At 48.1% G+C, this 21,861-nt stretch overlaps 1 protein-coding gene across 1 annotated transcript in view; it reads right to left on the bottom strand.

Moving 5' to 3' along the window:
* The window catches only part of LOC128561830 (myosin-16-like), a 61,067-nt gene extending 39,411 nt beyond the window's left edge, over window positions 1–21,656 (bottom strand). Inside the window, 18 exon segments of the mRNA XM_053556484.1 lie at window positions 326–446; window positions 1,515–1,632; window positions 1,999–2,086; window positions 2,907–2,965; window positions 3,657–3,783; window positions 5,338–5,517; window positions 7,158–7,328; window positions 8,064–8,332; window positions 8,666–8,804; window positions 9,546–9,649; window positions 11,293–11,391; window positions 11,742–11,805; window positions 12,762–12,854; window positions 13,807–13,903; window positions 14,209–14,236; window positions 14,870–15,026; window positions 16,552–16,695; window positions 21,447–21,656. Of these exon segments, the coding sequence (XP_053412459.1) occupies window positions 326–446; window positions 1,515–1,632; window positions 1,999–2,086; window positions 2,907–2,965; window positions 3,657–3,783; window positions 5,338–5,517; window positions 7,158–7,328; window positions 8,064–8,332; window positions 8,666–8,804; window positions 9,546–9,649; window positions 11,293–11,391; window positions 11,742–11,805; window positions 12,762–12,854; window positions 13,807–13,903; window positions 14,209–14,236; window positions 14,870–15,026; window positions 16,552–16,695; window positions 21,447–21,656 (2,268 nt within the window).
* Window positions 21,657–21,861: the final 205 nt, after the last annotated feature.

Raw genomic sequence — 21,861 nt, 5'->3', positions numbered from 1 at the left:
CTGCCCACACATACTGCCATGCTGGGTACGACCCAAGCCCTTGATTCTGATGACTTTCTTTAATCTTAGAAACTTAGGGCTCATTCAGCACTAAGAAATATTCTACCACTGATCAAATACTGTTCTGTGCTGAGTTGGATTCTATGTATGTTGCCACTAATCCCCTCGAATCCTGTGAGAGATTATCAGCCCTGATTTTCCAGGAAGCTAAGGCTCTCAGCAGGCAACTGGTCAGTGGCTGAGCTGGAATTCACACTCTGAAGTCCTCCTTCTTAGAATAGGGCTGAGCGCATGTGAGGAGGGAGTCCCCACCCGAAGACCCTACCTTGGTATGCCCAATTTTGTATTCATTCGTGTCTAGGTCAATGGACCCAAGAAGCAGTTCTGAGGCCTTCTTGTTGTCCACAAACCCCTGGGGAATCACGTTGGGGTTCAGCACTTGGTACCTGATAAGAGAGAAACGGTCATGATATCCACTCTGGCAGCACATAGAGCACATTCATGCAGTCATCCATGGATCTTTGAGATGGACTTGGAGATAGGGGTTAGACTTATGTTATAGACGCCCAAGGCAGGCAGAGAAATGAGCCTGGCAGAGGCTTTGGGCAAGGGCTGCAGCTTGGAAGTGAATGTTGATGTGGGTTGGAGGTTCCAGGGGGAGGTGTTCCTAGAAACAGAGAAAACAAATGTTCCTTCTGGGAGGAGCTTGGAGTAGAGAAAAGGGCACTCTGGACCAGGCAGAGGAGAACAGCTTCCTTTCCTGACCTGTCAGCAACCTCCTTTGTGATTGTGGACATGTCTTTTCCCATTTGGGGACTTCTGAGAACCTTGGACAAGGTGACCTCCAGTGACCTTGCCTGATCTATCAATCTGTGGTCCTATGTTCTAGGAAGTAGGGCAGTAGGAGATCATCTCTGAGGTAGTAGTCTTAGTTTAGTTCCTCTAGAAGCTGACCCTGAGACCAGGATGCAAGTGCAGGTGGTTTATTTGGGAGGTGGCAAAGATGAGAAGTGACCAGAAAAGCAACAAAAGGCACATTATCAAGGCAGTTATGACAGTGGAGAAACCTTGGGAGCCGTGGTGGGAGAATTTACACCATGGAAATTGGCAGATGCTATTAATCAGGGCTTCTTTTTTTTAACCTAGAGAATCTGGTTGAGCATTCACCACCATACTGTTGTCTGAGAGCAAACACAGAAGCTGTCTTGGAGTTAGCCCACCAGAAGAGTGAGGAAGCAGAAGTATTTACACATCAACTCCCCTCAGTCACAGATGGAGGGCTACTCTTGGGAAGGCATTAATTCCTGGGGCTTTCAGCCTGCCAAGGAGGGGTAAAGCAGTATCCAGCAGCCAAGGAAATGCAGGTTCTGGCCAGGTTGGGCCAGAGTATACTAAGGCAGTGACAGCAAGGAGGTATTGACAGGACACCATAGTGCCTGCCACAGTGGAACATGACTTATCAGCTGGTTGAGAACTGGAAGACTGAGCAATACACTTGGGGAGACACCACTTACCTCTGTTTGAACTCTGGATACTGCAGCCTATTTGGGAAGCCCTTTCTGCAAATACGGATGCCTTCCAGGACACCGTTGCAAGCCAGCTGGTGCATGATCAGGTGAGCATCCACCACACCTGCCAAGAGGGGGAACATAAGATGGAGGGTCACTGCCCTGGGGTGGGATAGGCCAGTCCTGGCCACTCATGGAAACTGAACTGAACATCTCTGCCATCAACCTCCTACTTCTGTCACTGCCTGGGCCACCCCAGGTCCCCACTATTTGGCCAATGCCCAAAGGCTCTCCCGAGTAAGATTTCTAGCTAAGTGGGCACTGTGCTGCTTTATAGATGATTTTTAGATGACCCATTGTTGGGAATTCTCTCAGAGCCTTGTTTTGCACCCATCAGCCCTGGTGATTGAGGGTGGACTTAATTTGCAATGAACACTAACTTGAAAGACCCTTGGGATTTCCAATAGGGAGATATGACCCCACAATGTACCTGACTGTTTAAACTCACTGGGGACAATACAACGAACAAAATGGGGAGCAGTGCTGTGGAGAGTGGCCATCAGCTTGTTTAGCTACTCCTGGGGACAAAGGACAAAGAGACAGTGAGTGAAATTCAGCATTGATGTTGCAGGATACCCACACCCAGAAGGCCTTTATTTAATCAATTAAAACTAAATTAAAATTCAGTGCTCAGTCACACCAACCACTTTTCAACACTAGCCATGTGGACTTCATAGCTACCATATTGATATTGGTGAGCACAGAAGAGCATATTTTATCATTGCAAAGACTTCTGGGCAGCACTGATCTCAAGGCTCTGTGACTTGCCCAAAGTGGTATCATCTACACAGAAGCAGGGCTGCTCCAGATTCAGGGCTGTTGCATCATAGAGTCTTGGTAGTAGAAAGAACCATAGAGTCTGTGTGGACAAACCCTGCCCACTGTTAGCCTCCCTAATATATGGTCCCTTCTCAGCTTGGATACCTCCAATGAGGCGGCCCACTCTGCCTCGGTCCTTGGGAATTATTGAATACTTTCTGTGTGCAATGTCCAAACTTTGTGGAAGCTGTTGTCAGCTCAGAATATTTGTCAACGAACTGTAGGACACACAATGTTGGGCATTGATATCACAGTTGGTCATGTTGCACAAATCCCTTCACTCTCTGGCTTCACTCCAAAATGATATGGTTGGACTGGACCTTCTTGAAGGTTCTCTGCCCAATGATCCTGTGATTCTTTGGCCTCTTCAGAATGAAACAGACTCCTCTAATAAAAGAGGTGATCACAGAGAAATAAAATCTTCCTGCCCTGGGCCATAAAGCATCAGCCAGATCAGTGGTTGAAAAGGAGGGTTAGGGTACCAGACCCCAGGTAGCCTCTGGGGCAGCCCCCACTCACCCTGTAGAAGTTTGAGACCGTCGTGAAGGAGGAACCTCTCTTCTGCTTCTTGGTTCCAGCTGAGGAAGGGACAAGGGCAAGCACATTTCAGGTCAGTACTCAGCACCAGGTGCAGGCAGCCCAAGGCTTATCTTGGAACTAGGTGGAATGGGACTCTCACACCATGAAAATGAGATCTGCCAGAGACTAGGCAAATGGTCAAAAGGACAGTGGGGCTCCCTGGAGAGCATGCAGCCCTTTGTGATTTAGGGCTGGTGCCAAGTGACCAACTGCTTCTATTGTCTGAGGAGGAAGAAGAACCCACAGACCATCGAAGAATGTACACATCAGCGATGAAATGTTGCTGAGCCCAAGCAGATTTGCTGCTCCTGCCCTGCTGAGCTCAGCCCAATGGGGCAGCTTCCACTAGGGCATTCCTCTGTGAGCCACATGGCCTCTATCAGTTGAGAAGCAGGCCAGCTAGGCCTTTGCCTCAGACAGGGAAGAGGGAAGTACAAAGCACACAGAGGGCCTTTGGGTGTCAACTTTTAAAAAAAGTAGCATCCATCTATCTGGAGGAGATATGGGCCCAGGCTGCACGTCCACCCTCATCACAGCTCCATCCACAGCCCACCTCAAGCCACTTGCCATCCATTCATTCATTCACTCATTTGACAAGCATTGAATAAGAGTTTTGTTTCCTTTTTTCCATTTTAGCCACTAATGGGCATCGGTAAAGGGAGATGAGACATGACATGGGGTCAGCTATACCTGGAGCCTCCTCTTCTTTGAAGAGAAGACCCAGGAGTCCCAGGGTCGATTTCTGGAACAAGCCCACCACTGTTTCATTCAGGGGGTCTTTGTTCTTCTCCAGCCAGCCTGTGATGTTGTAGCCCACCTTGAGGGGGTAGGTGCCAGTGGGTACTTGTTGGAGGCCCAGCCGCCCTCCCTCAGGTCACATAGCTAAAACCTCCACCTGTAACTCTACCCGCTATGGGCTCCCAGGACCCATCTCCTGGCATGTCCCTGAATCTCAGTTTGAGTTAGAAGCCCCATCACATGTGTTTTGGGGCATTTGTAGTTTGCCTGTCTAAAACACCTCCTCTCTGAGCCTTGCCTGTAAATCAGAACTCCCTGATGACTCTCCCGGGCTTTGAACTTATGCATGCTTGCTCTGCTGGCCACCCTGATTCTTAGGTCTTCAATTGCCCAGATGGGCTTGCTGTCAGCAACTAGCCACAGCTGTAGAATCCTGCACTGCAGGAAGAAATCCACAGGGCTTCTGGTCTCTCCTTGTTGGGAAGCATGTTTCCCCTCTTACTACAATCTAGGGTATTGGCTATTGGAAGAATGTACACATCAGCGATTGGAAGGGGGCTCCATTCATCCAGAACTGGGAGCTTCAGATACCCAGATAATTGGACTAATCTCCACTTTACACTTTGCCATGTGGCCCCAGCATGATGGCTAAGAAGTGAGGAGCCTTTGAGATCCTTCCACTGATCACAGGAACCAAGGAAAGTAGATGAGAAGCAAAAACCTCTAAGCTTTCTCCTGTGCACATCCGGACAGGTGTGGCTTCTGGGCCTTATTTCTTGGAAGTGCACAGGTCCCATTTGACTTTGAATAATCCATTGTTATGAATACAGAGCTCTTCTCAATCCAGTGTGGGAAGAGGGGATAGAGAGCTGCAATTCGGTCCCAGGCCCAATGCATTTTGTAAGCAACTGGCTTTGTTATGGCTAATGATATCATAAACTTTTGGTTCTGATGCCCAGTATAGTTGTGGCTTTCCTAACAGCCCCATCCTAAGGCTGCTGTTTCCCTGCAGTGAAACCCACAAAGGCTCAACCAACTCTGCTGATACCAGGCATGTTGGCACTTAGAGCAATGCTGAAATCCCAAGGAAACCAAGCACATTCTCGTGAGCTGCCCGGGTGAATGCTGCCTTCCATATTAATTATGGAAATAGAACCCAAATCCTGGCTGCACTTAATTTCCCTCTTTCCCAAGGACTAAATTTGTCATGAGTAAAAATGTCACTCCATAGACGTTGCCTTATGGATTTGGTGACCACAAGCTCTCAGAGGGACAGGTTATTCAGTTGGGAATAATTAATGGGATCATAAAAAAATTTTTTCTTATGACAGACGTTGTCATTGCTGGCCAAGATTGAAGTTCAGCCATCAAACCATAGGCAATGGCATGGCCTGGGCACGCCTGAGAATGCCCCCTGAGAGCTGCTCCTGCAGCAGCATCCTTGGCTGGATTACTCTGGAACTCTCAGATGGGAAAGTGATGTGGAGGTATGAACTGCAGCTCACTTCAATTAGCTGATCACGCTGTTGTATATTGGCTGTGCTGGTTAGAAGCAGGAAGCCTCTGGAGGGGCATGCCAGAGTGGACCTACAGTAGCAGGTGTGGACCACAGGGCTTGGAGGACGGTACTTACAGTGCCTGCATAGTGGATGAGCTCAAAGTGGGCCTCAGGCCCCTTGCCCTTGCCCCCTTTGGGCTTAAGAAAGTTGCTGGACTTTTCCAAGTGGTTGTCATACAGGGCTGCCTTGAATGTGGCATCGGTAGCTTTGGGGAAGACACATTGTTCCTCCAGGATGGAGAAGATGCCCATGGACTAGGAGAGAAGAGGACAGAATGGTGTTAGGGGAGGTGGCAGAACCTAAAAGAGGCCATGCTAGCATTGGGCCCAGGGCTGATATAGAGATGCCCCTGCATGGCCAGCCCGGAAGCAGAACTCAGACACCTGGGAGCAACACTTGGTGCCCCCTGGCCCTGTCCTTAAACACCGCAGCCAGTTAGACTTGAAAGAGGTTTGAGTTCATCAAGTCCAATAGAAAGGAAGGAAAAGCCTGGCGGGGTGAGACAGCTCCCCAAATACTAATCCCGCCTAAACAGTGGCTATGGGTAAGCTTGGCTCTGAGAAAATGGGGAAGTCAATGCTACCTGTGCTCTCTGTTTTGAATTCTCTGTCCCTCCTCCTGCTGACCTTCCTGACTACCCAGGAGCCTTGTGCTGTTCTAGGTCTCTTCTCACACAAAAAATGGGGAGTTCACAAATGCTGTTAGTGACTGTGCCTTCTGGTGGGACAGGAGGGTATTCACAAGTGCAGGGGGACAGGGATTGTGCACACAGCCTGCTTTGGGGGCCTCTCTGTTCTGGGAGGCTGGGCTCACACTGGATACCGTCAGCTGCTGGACTGATTCTCTAGCACTGGCCAAAAGATGGGCCTCAGAGACAAGATTATGTTCCTTCGTTCTTTAATTTTGTAACTTTCCACGCCAAAATAATTTCAGGTTTATAAAAATGCTAAAAAATAGCACAAAGTCTTCCCATATACCTTTCACCCAGATGTTACTAAAACCAGTGTGTGAAACCCAGTAAACTGCATTGAACAGTTTTTTCCAATTTTGTTATCTGCGAGCCACATGGCCTCTATCAGTTGAGAAGCAGGCCAGCTAGGCCTTTGCCTCAGACAGGGAAGAGGGAAGTACAAAGCACACAGAGGGCCTTTGGGTGTCAACTTTTAAAAAAAGTAGCATCCATCTATTTGGAGGAGATATGGGCCCAGGCTGCACGTCCACCCTCATCACAGCTCCATCCACAGCTTAATGTCTTTTTTCTGCATTCAGTCAAACAATATATATTAAACTAGACCATTTTCTAAAACATTCCCTGTGGTGTGATTACAGATGAAATAGTTACAGTAGATTCTCTGTAAGTTGACCACTCGAGAGACTATAACAAACTGGTCAATATATGGAGGTGGTCAACACACAAGGAACTAGGCCTACTGTACTGATACGTACACATTGTGTACATCTGGTCTGTGAAAATTGGGTCAACTTGAGGTGGCCAATATAGGGAGGGTCAACTATGGAGGTTCTACTGTATTTAATATATGGCCTGGGTTAGAGCTGACTCTGCCACTCACAGGTTGTGAGAACTTGGATAAGTAACTTCCCTTCTCTGGACCTCAGTGTTAGCATTTATAAAATGGATATGATAAAAGTACCCCCATCCTAGGGTAGATTTTGATGGTTCGCTGAGTTGTCCATTCAACGGCTCAACTAAAAGTCATCACAGTCACTGTTGTGGACATTTTGCAGAGGGGGGAACTAGAGGCCAGACCAATGACAGTCATCAAGGGTGTTGCCAACTGCCCAGAAGCTAAGTGCCACCTCTATGCATGCCTTAGCGACATGCCAGTAAGGGACCCAGCCCCTCTCCAAGTCCCTCCTTCAAGGGGCAGGTCACCTTTTCCAGGAGATCGATGCAAGCCTGCAAGTCAAGGCCAAAGTCTATGAAGACCCATTCGATGCCCACCCTCTTGTACTCTTCCTGCTCCAGCACAAACATGTGGTGGTTGAAGAACTGCTACAGCTTCTCATTGGTGAAGTTAATGCAGAGTTGCTTGAAGCTGTTAAACTGCAGGGGTAGGGTACCAAAAGAGGGACATCAGCCCTAGTGCAGAGACAGCCCCTCCCAGGGTCTGGAGAGGAAGCCATGTGCATGGTGGAAACTTGTCCGGACATTGCCCTGGCTACTATAGCATTGACCACTCAAGGGCCCTGGGAGAAGCAGAACTCCATTACCCTCCCCTGCAGAGGCACAGAATAGTTTAACATGAGTCCCACACAGCACAATTTTGGGACCCAAAACCCAGGCAGCCAGACTTCAACCCCAGGTGGTGAATGGAAATATTGTGGAAAGAACCATTTTCTTTCCAGGGACAGAAATTGCTTAAAATACTTTATGGATCTGAGCCATTGTATGCCAGTGGGCATATTTTTTTCTCTCTAATTTTTCTCATATTCATCTATAAATTTGTCAATGTCCATGGTGTAAATCTTTACATCATGGCTAATTTTAAGCTATCAATGTGATGTCAACTGGCTCACAAAATTCCTAAAATTCTTAAAAATAGAACAATCAGCTCTTCCGAGAAGTGCAGGATGGCGTCTTCATGGCACTTTTGCTATCCATTAGTTCATGCCATTCTTTATGACTTGACACTACAGAAATGAAGAAGGAAATTTCTGTAGCCCAAAAGTCAGGGATCTAGTGGCAAACAGATTGGCTCACCCCAGGTCCAAGATGAGAAACAAGAGAACTGTGGTGCAAAGTAGCTTATAAAAGAGGGACAGCCACCCCCAGGCACACCTCAAAGATCTCGAAGCCAGCAATGTCCAGCACCCCAATGAAGAACTGCCTCTGCATCTTGGTGTCCAAGGTCTTGTTGATCCTGACCACCAGCCACTTGAACATCTTGTCATAGACGGCCTTGCCCAGAGCCCTGATGGAGTTTTGACATTGCTCCATGTTCTGGCCTTTTTGTACAAATTCATTGCCCACTTTGACCCGGGGCCTAGTGATGCCCTTCTGAAGTTCACCAGAATTGAGACCCATGAGGTGGGCAACTTTGTCAGCCACTGAACAGGGAGAGAAAACACAGGTGAGAGCCAGAAAGATGGTGCCATACCCAGGACAAACCTATTGTGATTTGGGCAGGTGGTGACAGGAGCCGATGGAGACCCCCTGTTGCCCATGAGAAAACAAAGATATGAGGTGGTTGCCACACTGGCTCAAGGCCAAGTGACAAAGTAGTGTCCTGTCTTGCCTCTCTGTTGTGCCTTTCTGAGAATATTGACATCTGAATGTTCAAGGGACTGTATAGTTTACAGCCACCATGGCACCTGAGAATTCCTGGAACATGTCCTACCACTGGCTGTCCTGTCCCTGAGCAGCCCCAGCCCAATACCCACCCTCAGTGGTATCCACTTCAGCTTGTTCTTCTCTGGGCTTCTGCTTGAACTTCATGTTCCCAAAGTGCATGATGCCCCCCGTCAGCTTATGAACGCCCATCTTCTCCTCAGCAGTGAAGCCCAGCACATCAAAGGCATCCTGCAAGGCAACAGGGAAGAGAAAGCCAAGTGACAGCTGGCTTCTCATTCCATGTGGTGGAGGCCATGGGACTTTCACTGTGGGGCCAAATCAAAGGGCCACTGGGACAAGGTGTGGGCACCAGAGGGGACTGCATCAGAAGCTCTGCAATCTGCCCATGTTATTTATTTAATCTCTCGGGCCTCTGTATAGCCATCTACACGATGGGGATAGTAAGTGATTGTTAGAATGGATCAGAATGATAAAGTAAAATGTTTAGTGCTTGATACGCAGTAAGTGCTCAGTAAAGGGGGTTATTACTATTATTACCATTACTGTTACTGTTAAAGCTTCATGGTAGGTACTGGGAGAGGGAAAGAGAAGAGAGGGCCTAGAACACAAATAATCCTAATAAGCCACTTGTGGTCAACCTCATAGAGAGAGAGAGACAGAGTATGCAGTGGGGAATGATAAGATGAGAGAGTCGCTTCTGGCCAGGCTGGGGAGGAGGAATATTGTGTGGGGTGATGGCCCCTTCCATCTCTATGGAATTCGAGTCCAATTCTGCAAAGAGAAATTCCACTTACTGCAATGGGTTTGGGATAAACACCAACTGTAAACTCAGAAATCCCCAGGGAAGAATCCAAGCTGCTATCTGACAGTTCTGGGTCTGCCCTCTGGTTCTGGTGGCCACACACTCAGGGCTCTATAGTTTCCATCCCCACTCTCCCCTTCCCATGCCAGCTGCGCCCACCCACTCACATCTGTGATCTGCAGTTCCTCCCCATCGTCCATGTTTTCCACCATAGTGACACCTTGGCTCACCCAGTGGTATTGCTTAGGGTTGGGGACCAGCAGCAAGCTCTCTGCCAAGGGCAGAAAAGCAAGTTAACAGCTTGGCGACACGTGGTTTTCTTCTCTTTCATTTCTAACCGATTTCTCTAAATGCTTCTCACATGCTAGGCATGATGACAGGAATCATGGGGATAACAGATCTGAAGGAAACATAGTCCTTGCCCCCTGGGATCACCAGAATTGTAGAGGGACTCAAAAAGTCTCACACAAGGAGTTTTAGAATAGCAAGAGGGTCACAGGAACTCAGCTGCATCCTCTGTCACTTGGTTGAGTACCTGGTACCTAGTGGCACCCAGTGATATTTGAGGAATAAATGACTTCTCCTCGACCATAAAGAACAGCTCACATGTGGATGTAGAAGGTAACACAATGTCAGGAGATACAATCACTTGCAAGTAACACACATGGGAATGCTGTTGCTTTTATAAGATGTGCTCACTTCCATTTTTCTTCAGGTGTGCGTTCCCCTCTTGGTCTATCTTTGTATATGTACTTTTAGAAGAGATAGGGGTATAAGAAATATTTTCCTTTTATTTTATCTCTACTAGAGACAAAATCTAAGACACAAGAAGGAAGATAAATGGTGGTTGCCACTCTGCTCCAGCATCAGGGAGGCAATAGGGCTTGGTGGGGAATATGGTGAACAAGAGGGCTTGAGCTCCAGCCAGAGGGGCCACCACCACTTATCTGCCCTGATTAGTGCCATGTGGGAGGGCAGACTTACAGGTACTGGATCTTCTACTACTGTAAGAGAAACCAGGAAATTAGATTTTTATGTGAAATCTTCCAATTTCAAAATGCCATTGATTAATTAAAAAATATACTTTGTTAAATAAAGGCCCTCCATGGGGAGTGAGGATACTGCCCAGTGCCCTTGTCTCTTGCTGGGTCAGGTGGTATGCATGTGGAAGATTGAGTCTTCATCCCTCATCCCACCTATGTCGTGGGCAGGTCTGCCATGGACAGTTGGCCATGTTGGTGTCTGTGCAAGGGCATAAACTAGAGTGGGTGAGTGCACTCTGCTGTCCACGCTGTGCACCCTGTGTGGGCTATGTCCACCCAGAGGGAGCTGTTGTTATGAGCATGCAAGCACTGGCAGGGCTAATCATGGTCCTGGGTGGACCCCTCTGCTGCTGTCTAAGCATTAGACTCAGAGACCCCTGGTTCTAGTCACAGGGGTGTCTAAAGCCTCATATTCCAGGTCCATGTCTCAGCCTTGACTTGCAGGCATCCCATTGCAGCACATTCATTCTTTGCTGTATATATATACAGACTTATAGAAGAGATAGGGGTATAAGAAATTTTCCTTTCATTTTATTTCTACTAGAGACAATTCATCTGTGAATAGGGTTCCTTGGAAAGCAGGGATCCCCTCTCTAAGGCCAGTGCAGCGGCTAGGTCGCTAGCCATTTTCCCTTCTCTCCATCATCTGTGAATTGGGCCAGAGGTGGCATTAAGCCTCATATGTCTACGGTGAGGATGAGGTGTGTAAGCAGATCTTCCAGAAAGTTCCCTTTAACACCTGAACACAACTTTAAACTGAAGAGATTGACACAGAACCAAAGGGGTTCCCTTTGCACATAGGAATTCTTTTTGTTATTGAAAAGAGGAAAAACAAGTTCATGGGTAGGCAGACAAACATAAAGATCTTTACCAACAAGTTCAGGCTTCTTGTTTGAGAGAATCTGGTAGAAAATGTGGTAGCCTCTCTTGGCTGCTTGCTGTGAGATGACACGAGATTTCTCTAAGAGATCTGAAAAAGAATGAGCAAAGATGGAAGTATGGAGCTGTCTCCTTGGAGTTCAGGGTTCCATGGAAAGCAGGGATCCCCTCTCTAAAGCCAGTGCAGTGGCCAGGTCGCCAGCCATTCTCCCCTCTCCCCAGACACACAGCTTTGAGGGCCTGACTGCTCTCAGGGAGGGCTTCAATTAGGGCCAGTGTTCTGAGCACAAACAGGCCGTACTCAGAAGGGCTTCACCACTTGGCTTAATGCTCCTCTGTTGCTGTTTTGAAACTCTTAATACATTTTGAACAAGAGCTCTTTATTTTCATTTTTCATGGGGTCTCCTGCCTGGATGAGCCCTCCAAAGGGCCCTAACTTACAACTCTCGATGTCAGCTCCAGCCAGTTTGCCTGTAGTTCCAAAATGGATCCGGATGAACTTGCCCTGAATAGGGAGAAGAGAGTAGGGGTCAGGAGGGAGGTTGTTTATAGCTTTAGAGCAGTGGTTCTCAACCTTCCTAATGCCGTGATGAATTTTCATTGTTACAAAGGGGTCGTGACCCACAGGTTGAGAACCGCTGCTTTAGAGTAATAAGTGGCCCAGATTTGGCCAAGGTTGCTGGGAAATGTAACTGGGCAGACATGGCTATATGTGGAGCTGTGGATTTCTCATGAAGAAGGTCTTGGAGCTGAATCTAGGGTGTGTAGTTTGGGGCATTTGTTGGGGGCAGGAGTGCTTGACTGGAGGGGATTGGGGCCCTCTGGGATTCTGCTCAGAGGCTAGGCATGATGAGAATTTGGCCAGCCAAGCAGCTGGGACCCTCCTGGGTCTCTTTATCAAGAGAGGGCTCCTTCCTCTTCCTGACTATGGCAGAGCCACCAATAGATTCTCCTGGAGATAGGAATCTCTATCTCTATCTTGGCTACTCCTGGGTCTATCTGCCCTCACCTCCGTCCCTCACCCCCTGGCCCCAGTCCTGTTTCCCTGGGGTCCCTCCCAGCTGCCTGGGCATAGCCAGGGGAGTCCCAGAGTAGGCTGGGGGGTCAAGAGGAAAGACCCGAGTGCAGCTCCTCCCTAGGTAGCACTCAGTTCTCTAGCAGCTGGCCACACCAGTTTCAGAATCCACCAGGGCCCCAGGGATAACCCCTCTCCTAACCCTAACCCTAAACCTGTCTTATGTTTGTCCCAGCTTCCTGCAACTCAGAACCTCTGCATCAAGGCCCCTAGATTTAAATACTGAAGTGGGTTCTGTTCACCAATTAGGTCTTGAGATACTCCTTAAAAATCTCTGGGAAGGAGATGCCTTGGATTCCCTTCACCTTCACTTAAATCAGCCTCAATTTCTTTATGCGAAACAGGGTCATGACATCTGTCCTACCACCCCTGGGGATCACACTTACGAAGCGAGAAGAGTTATTGTTCCTTGTGGTCTTGGCATTCCCAAAGGCCTCCAGCACTGAGTTGGCCTGGATGATTTGATCCTCCAGGGACCCCTGACCCTGTAAGAAACTCAAGGGGGGGTGACCAGGGCTGAGGGACTAGGATTGCTAATGACAGTAGCTTATGTGCCAGGGACCCAGAAGGGGAGTGGCCTTGGGGTTGCTGGAACAGCATGTAGTGACCTGGGTGGAGGGCCACAGCCTGCCTAAAGATATCTGTCCCTCTGTGGCTCCATGATATGGGTGGGGCTGGAGACACTGAAAGCCGCTCAGCCTTGATTCCTGGCTGTTTCCTCACTTTGCCATCCGTGGGGAGACACCTGAGTAAGCCTGAGTGTGCCCCCCACCCCACCCCCGTGCATCCTTGGGGTGCATCTGAACCTCTCCCAGGCTCTCTACCAGCTTTTTTTTTTTTTTTCTTGAGACAGAACCTCAAGCTGTTGCCCTGGGTAGAGTGCTGTGGCGTCACAGCTCACAGCAACCTCCAACTTCTGGGCTCAAGCGATTCTCCTGCCTCTGCCTCCCAAGTACAGTCACCCACCACAATTTCCAGCTATTTTTTGGTTGTAGCTGTCATTATTGTTTGGCGGGCCCAGGCTGGATTCGAACCCGCCAGCTCAGGTGTATGTGGCTGGTACCTTAGCCGCTTGAGCCACAGGCGCCAAGCCTCTCTACAAGCTTTTTAAAGCTGCTGCCCAGATAATGCTCCTTGTGCCTCTGGGGCAGACAGGGCCTGCAGGAGCAGCTTAAAGCAGAGCCCATTTTCATGTCTCTCCTCTGCTACTTGTCCTTCTGGGGGCAGCAGAACCAGTGCTGGGGGAGAAGACCCTGCTCTATGGCCACCTTCTCCCTGACCCTACCCAAGTCACTTCTCTCCAAGCCTCAGTCTCATCATCTAAAAAATGGTCCTGACACCCAGGGCAGCTGTGAAGATCCAACAAGCTGTGCTGTGTGTTGAAGAAGCCTAAAGATGGGGAGGAACCTGAGCCCACCCCGTCAGCTGTACCTTCTTATCCGAGGACTGTTTGCCAGTTCCTCCGATGTTGGCAAAGTACTGGATGACCTTCTTTGTGTTCTCAGTCTTGCCAGCACCAGCTTCTCCACTGCAGGTGGAAAACAGGAGTGGATGAGAAAAGCCAGAAGAGGGGACATTGGCCACAGAGAAGGAAAGGAACAGAAAGTACACATTTCTAGTCACATTTTGTCCCCTGGCCTGGACAGATCCTGGGGACACGAAGGCCCTCCACTGGGTTTAGCAGGTACAGCTTCACTCATCCTGCTAAGCCCACTCACTGCCTGCAGACTTCCCTACAAAGTCCCCCAATTAATTCTAAGAAGGCTTAATTACATGTGTAAGACACAGACCTAATTATATGTGTATAGACTGAGAGACAGAAGACACACTTACGTGATTAGCATAGACTGATTTTCATGATCTATAGGGAGGAAAACAGCAATAGGAAGATGTAATTAGGAAACATTTAGAAACTAGGCATTGATGGTACCCTAGCTAAACATTCAGCCCTTGCCTAAGTCCCAGCTGGCTCAGATCATGGCCTCAGCTACACTAAGAGGCCCCAAATCCCAGGATCCTGTGAGACTGTGGCCACATGCCCACCAGTCCAGCATGCACCTAACAGAAAGGGCAAAGACTTTATCAGCCACTCTTTTCACCAGCCCATTCTCTTGGCTCATAAAGCTACCTAGTTATATGCAACATAAAGAAAAGCAGTCACAAAAATCACATAAAGGAGCTATCATCTTTGCCACAGCTAAGATCATAGAGGTAATGGCAAAAGGGTGTTGGCTTGAGTTCTAGACAAGTTACTTACCTGGGCATCCCACAATTGAAACGAGATACAGTGGGAGGTAGGGCTGGTGCCTGGTAGGTGCCATGTGCATGTATTAATAGCACATGCAGCTGCTACTTTTGCTCAACATTTAGCAAAGAACTTCGGTGGGCAGCACTGGGCTGGGGCAACAGCAGTCCTAATGTGCATGGAGCCACAATGGCAAAGGAAAGCTTGTCTCCTGCCACCCCAGCCCCAACAGCCCCCACCCCCACGTACCCGTGAGCATGTCGTGATAGGCCTTATCAGAGATAGAGAAGAGGTGGGGAGGCATCTCTGTGCGCTTCTTGCCCTTGTACATGTTGGCCACGCGGGCCCCGTAGATGGGCAGCCACCTGTAGGGGTTGACTGTCACACAGAACAGGCCGGAGTAGGTCTAGTAGGAGGAAAGGAAGATGGTTAGCTGGCCCTTCCTCCTGGAGCGCTCTTCCCTCAGCTAAGTTCCCCCAAGGACCCGGCCTATGGCAGAGCAGGCTGTGAACAAAATGAGTCTTCTGGGGGTGACATCTCTGTCTATCAGAGTGTCTATTTTTGAGCAAAATGAGCCTTCTCTTTAATATATGTCCTTTCTGTTTGATTACAGATGCCACTGGACTTATGATGGGGTTACATCCATAAGAGCCCATGGTAAGTTGAAAATGTTGTATTGGAAGTTGATTTTTGATATTTTCAGCTTATGACAAGTTTATTTATCTACATAAATAAATCTACAGGGTGTCCCAAAGGTCACCACACATACATATGGAAAATGGGAAGTTGTAGCTAAATGTACCTGTATTTACAAAATATTTATTGTGAAATTTTACAAAATATTAACAAAATATTTCTCTACATGTTGATTATAAACATAAAAATATAATATGAGCTTGTTAATTTTTCCTATTATGGCAACCTTTGGGGCACCCTGTAGATGTAGCCCCATCATAAATTGAGGAGTGTACCAAATGTGTATCACTTTCATACCATCGTAAAGTCAGAAAATCATTAAGTCAAATTATTGTAAGTTGGGGCCACCTGTATATGAACAGCTTATGTGGTCACCGTGTGGACATGTACACAGCAAAAGGTCCTGGATGAGGACAGGGGAGAGTAGAAGCTATAAACCCAGGGAGGGGAAATTTCTAGAGGCCTCAACCTTGAAATCAGGCCCACCTCAGTTAATCCTACCAGACCAGCATCTTTCCTAGAGACAAACACAAAAACTTCCTTACACACCCAGCACCTTCAGAAATCATTCTCTGTCTTAGGATTTCCAAGACACTCAAGAGACTGATTGTAACCCGCTCTGGTCATCATCTCAGACAGATAACAAACTTCTCAAGGATACAGCCTATTATCCTTCCTAAGTCCCTCAGGCTGCATTTAAATCACATTTCCTCGATGCTTATTGAGTGAATGGATGGGTGGGCTTTTGGGTAGATGGGTGTTTGGATGAATGGATAGGTAGATGAATATTTTGATGGATTAGTGGATGGGTGTTTGGATAGATGGATGTTTGGATGGATGGATGGATGGATGGATGGATGGATGGATGTTTATCTGGATAAATAGATGAATATTTGGATGGATGAATGGGTGGGTGGATGCATGTTTAGAAATCACTAGGGGGAAAATGATGTTTTAATTAGAGCATTGGAGGAAGTGAGGAGGAAGATATTTGGGTGACAGCCTCAGTACAAGGTAGTTCAGCTGTCCATGGAGATGGTACCATCACTGAGGTGCCAAAGCCTTGAGTGGAAGTTCTGTCACATTAAAGACATGGTCCCTATGCCCTTGTATAAGTGATAATATGCATTAGAAATAGGGAAGTAGAGTGGGTACAACTCCCATCAATAGAGGGGTAGAAAATCTGCTGCCCACTGCCAACTGCCCTCCTACCTCAGCCCCATCCAGGCACTCACATAGATCCTCATGTTGACATAGCGCTGGCGCAAATTGTCCAGGACACTGGCCTTATTCAGGAAGGTCATGTCTTCCATGTCACTGGCTTGGTAGAATTTGGGTGGGTTCATCTGCTGGATATCATCCTTCTTCATAGTGAGAGTCTGAAAGGTCAAGACATAGCAGCAGTGTGGGTTGAGTGAGGGGCCTGTGGGTTCCCTGAGTGGCTTAACTTCTCCACCTATGAAGCCCTCAACTGTCGTGGATACTGGGGAGCAAAACCAAGTAGGCTGTAAGCCCTGAGTGTGGTGGATGGACAGAGGCATCCCCACTGATGTGCGTAGGGCCTGGCCTGCTCACCAGCTACAAGGGAGCTACAGTGTGGCCAAGCCACTGGCCATAAGTCTGGGCCATGTGGCCAATGTCTACAGGTACCATCCAGGAAAGAGAACCTAAAGATCTCCTAAGAGGCCTGTTGCCAGACCCAGTGATTTTTATGATGAAATTCTCAGAGGCCCTCAACCGGGACCTGAACCCCTTGTAGGCCATGCTTTTATGCGAGACTTGGTTCTGATGTTTAGAGGACCTCTTTCTGTTACTAGCTCCAACATCAGCACCCAGGTGAGTTCTGAGACCTCTGGCCTCAGTTATCATTGGTCATTGATTGGGGCCAATTGAGGATGGCCAGAGCCCTGCGTGTTGCTTCAGCTCAACTGTGGTCGACTTACCTGTGCCTGGAAAGTATGGTATCATTCATCCACACTTTGCCCTGGCGAGTCCTACAGCTATCCTCTAACACCATGGACCCCAACCCCCAGGACTCAGACCTGTGCCAGTCTTTGACCTCTTAGGATCTGGACTAGCAGGTGGCAAGGGAACGAAGCTCCATCTGTATTTAGTCACTCCCCATCACTCCCATCACCGCCTGAGTTCCACTACCTGTCACATCAGCAGTGACATTAGAATCTCACAGAAGCCGAACTCTACTGTAAATTGTGCATGTGAGGGATCTAGGTTGTGTGCCCCTTATGAGAATCTATTGCCTGGTGATGTGAGGGGGAGCTGAGGCAGTGATGCTAGCTCTGGGGAGCAGCTGCAAATATAGATTATCATTAGCAGAGGGGTTTGATGGCACACAGACCATAATAAGTCAATTGCTTGCAGACTCATTTCAAAACCATCCTCACCCTCTGGTCCATGGAAAAAATATCTTCCATAAAACCAGTCCCTGGTGCCAAAAAGGTTGGGACCTCTGCTACAACAGAAGTATGGGCTGCTCCCCTCACATAGACCCCAAGATGAACTCAGGAGAAGGAAAAGACTAGTGTTGGATGCTGTGTGTCCATCCACTGGTGGTTGGCAAGGCCTCATTTGCAAAGGCCACTGGAACTACATCACTAGCCTGACCTTTTAGGCCACCTGTCTTTCTGAGCACTGTGGACCAAGCCTTAAAGCTCTGGTGTAGCCTTGCACCTGGGGAAAGGTAACATTTATTATTTATAATTTCATATGTGAGCCAAAAGCTGAATGGAGAGGTTAAGAACATCCTAGAGTGGCTATATTCTGACAAGTGTCTTCTCTCTCTCTCTTTGTTAAATTGAAAAGTAATTTAATAACGGATGTAGAATCTAGAGCCTCCATCTTGGTAAGTGGTGGCATTTAAGGTTCAAACCAGCTAGAAGTGTCGGAGGTTTTTAAAAGTCTCAGGGACCAAAGGCATGGATTTGGCTCCTGGAAGCTGGAACTACCAGGGTAAGGATGGTAGAGCCACAGGCTGAATACTGTTTCCTCTGAACCAGCAGGGCTCGTGGTGGTGTGTGTTGTCATTTGGTCTAATAGTGGGAAGTCAGCCCAGTTGGCAGAGAGTAGAGGTGGTTTGTTATCCTTCTCAGCCAGTGACTTTTTGCTTATTTATTCATAAAATTAGTTTTAGTTAATTCTACCTATATACCTTTTACATCTTTATTTAAATCCACTGTTACTCAGCAGCCTTTTTTTCATATGTGTACCTAGTGTTAAATATAATTACTACTGGGCATTTGACTTTATTTTTCTTTAATATTAAAAAATGCTGCTACTGGGCGGCGCCTGTGGCTCAGTGAGTAGGGCGCCGGCCCCATATGCCGAGGGTGGTGGGTTCAGGCCCAGCCCCGGCCAAACTGCAACAAAAAAATAGCCAGGCGTTGTGGCGGGCGCCTGTAGTCCCAGCTGCTCGGGAGGCTGAGGCAAGAGAATCGCGTAAGCCCAAGAGTTAGAGGTTGCTGTGAGCCGTGTGACGCCACGGCACTCGACCCGAGGGTGGTACAGTGAGACTCTGTCTCTACAAAAAAAAAAAAAAAAAAAAATGCTGCTATTGGCTGGGTGCGGTGTCTCATGTCTGTCAGCCTGGCACTCTGGGAGGCTGAGGCAGGAGGATTGCTTGAGCCCAGGAGTTTGAGGTTGCTGTGAGCTATGATGACACCATAGCACTCTCACCTGAGCAGCAGAGTGAGACTCTGTCTCAAAAAAAAAAAAAGTGCTGCTATTAAACATTTTTGTAAATAATAAAAAAAAAAAAAAAGACAGCAGCACATACATTAGGAAATAGAGCTGTCACTGCCATGCGGCAGCTGACCCAGAACGCCATACACACTCTGGCGTCCTGGAAATAGCTAGAGTAGAACATCCAGTGGGCCTAGCCCTAGTTCTAGCCCCATTGCACCATGTGACTTGGGATAAGGAGGGATTCTGAGACCTTACCAGCCTGAACCATCTCCCCTCTGAAGTGGGGGTGACAGTCACCTCCTTGGCTGGTTGCTGGGAGAATTATGTGGACCTAAGTGGAATAATGTGAAAATGCTTTGTAAACTATACCGTCTCCTCCCTGTACCACAGAGCACCTCTGGCCTGTGCATCTTTTCCAGACAAATCTATCCTAGTATCAGATTAGACCTCATTCTTTGGTCCAAAGCACACTTTGCAGAGATGTGACTCTTGCCTCTCTGCTTTGAGTATAGTAGTGGTTCCAAAATAGCAATGAACTTTTTCATTTTTTTTTTAAAGACATTTTCTTGCTCCCACCAAAACTCCTTGAGGGATAAAACTGAAAGCAAGCAAGCAAAGAAGACAAAAAAGAAAGCAGCAGTGAGGGTCAGCACTAGACATGTGAGCTCCTGTGGAAGGCAGGCAGATCCATCCCCCACCTGCTCCCTGATTTCTTCCTCTATATATGAACACCAACCAGCACCAGCTCCTAAGTCCCAGCATCTGCAATCAAACTGAAGATAAGCAGTCCAGAAAACAAATATTTCTTGGCTGCCTGCAGCCTTAGATGGGAATTCTGAATATATGCTGGGATTCCTGGGACTTAATAATTTATGAGTAGAATAGACAGATAATTTGAAATCTTGACAGTTCCGGAAAATCCACCTAGTAATGATCACCACACCCATGGCGAATCAAGCTGGGTTTTATTCAGAGAATATTTCCATAGTTTCCAGATCTCTGGTCCTCACCCACATGCAAACATTCCCCTTTCAGCTCCAGCAGAGGGGGGTGGGGGTGGGAGTTGATTTTATCTTAGGAGCCAGGTGAGTCAGTGCCAAAGGCTCACTCAGCCTTTTCTGTCCCAAACCTGGCTGGCTGGCCCTGTCCATTGCAAATACTCAAGGAAGTTAAGCGTTGTCACATCATTTCTCACAACACCGCAATGCTCTCCCCTCTGAAAAGTATGTTTTTCCGGACAATTAAGTTTGACTTTCATGTTCAAACCCACTTTCTACTCGGCAACAGCCTCGGAGTCTCTCTACTGCCACCTCCCCTCTGAGACAGGCACAGAGAAACATGCAGCTGTTGCTAGTCTGATCATCAAAGTTCTCTGGATTTCTGTTTTTTTTTTTTTTTTTTTTGATAATTCGCCAAGGACTGACCTCACAGCTCGCCCTTGTCAGCCCTACATGAAGAATCAGTACGGCAACACAGAGGGAATGTGGGCGTTAGAGCCAGATGCAGTGGGTTTGGGTCCAAGTTCCTCATTTGCTATCTTTGTGACCACGCACCAGTAACCTCAAGTACACTTGATCTTCATTTTCCCTTCTTTGCAAAACTGGGTCAATGGATCCTACTACATGATGTTGATGAAAGGATTAAACGAATGATCAAGTGCCTCACCAGGGTAGGGATTTAATAAACCAAATTTTCTATCCACTGTCTCAAGTCATACCTCATGGTCAGACAGAGAGGGGAAGGTTGGTAAACCAGCCGTCTAGCGGGGGAAAAGATCCTCTTTTACAGCATTGTCAATTTGTATGGTGTAAATACTTCCTCCATGACAGCCAGCAAGCTACCACAGCTTTAACAACTGGCTATAAAGTCCCTGAACGTTTAGTGTTGGGTCTTCACAAGTCAGGTCAGGTCCAGCACGCTACCACCACACTGCCAGGAGCTTGGGAACCGCCATCTGTTACTCCCACAGCTGAAGAGCTTGCCCAGAGAGCTAGGGTGTTCTGGGCTCTGTCTCGTTCCTCAAGCCACCATAGGCCTCAGCACACTGTGAGACTGCTGATGGGTGGGGTGCCCACTCTGACTCTGAGAAAATAGATTCCATGAGCCAGCTCTTTGGGCTGTCAAAGATAAGCTAACTCTCCTGATAATCCCTCACACGTGTGCTGTTGGAGGGTGTGCAAAATGCTTTCATGTGTCCTGCCTCATCCACATCTCTGTTCTGATGGAGCTGAGCCTCAGGGAGAGGAAGCGTCTTGCCCAGGGCCACACAGCATGTGTGTAGCTGAGTCTGGATTTGACCCCCAGCATGTGGTAGTTGGAGATATCTGCTCTTTTTGCACCCCTGCCCCTTGGGCAGAAGCAGGTCTAGAGGAGACCTGGGTGCCAGCCACTGCCAAACCTGGTTTCCTCCTGGAGGTCATTCTCCACTCACCTGGTTGGTAACAGTCTTCACAGTGACTTGGTCACCCTGCTCAGACTGAATCTCGCCTGCAACGAAGCCCTCCTTCTTGTCTTTGACCCAGCAGGACCTCTTGATGTCATAGGGTTCGTTCATGGCTTCGAGCTTCTCCTTGTCAGGAGGGGCCAGGAAGGGCATGGGATCCATATCGTCCCCACATTCACCCTTGTACCCACCAGGCATCTTGGCTTGGCTGAGTGGGGAGTAGGACGGAACTGAGGGCAGGAGCCTGGACTTCCGGGACTGCTGTGGGGGAAGCAGAAACAGGCTAGGTGGATGTACAGGCTGGAGCAGATGCCCAGGGGAGCCAGGACTGGCTTCCCAAGTGTCGCTTTGGCTTCATTACCAAGACTAAGAAATCAGCAAGTGACTCCTCACAGCTGGCGCC

This window comes from Nycticebus coucang, chromosome 12 (assembly GCF_027406575.1).
Source record: "Nycticebus coucang isolate mNycCou1 chromosome 12, mNycCou1.pri, whole genome shotgun sequence".
Classification (NCBI taxonomy): Eukaryota; Metazoa; Chordata; class Mammalia; order Primates; family Lorisidae; genus Nycticebus; species Nycticebus coucang.
Note: the sequence above shows the minus strand (reverse complement) of the source record. Positions and strands in the feature narration are given on the sequence as shown.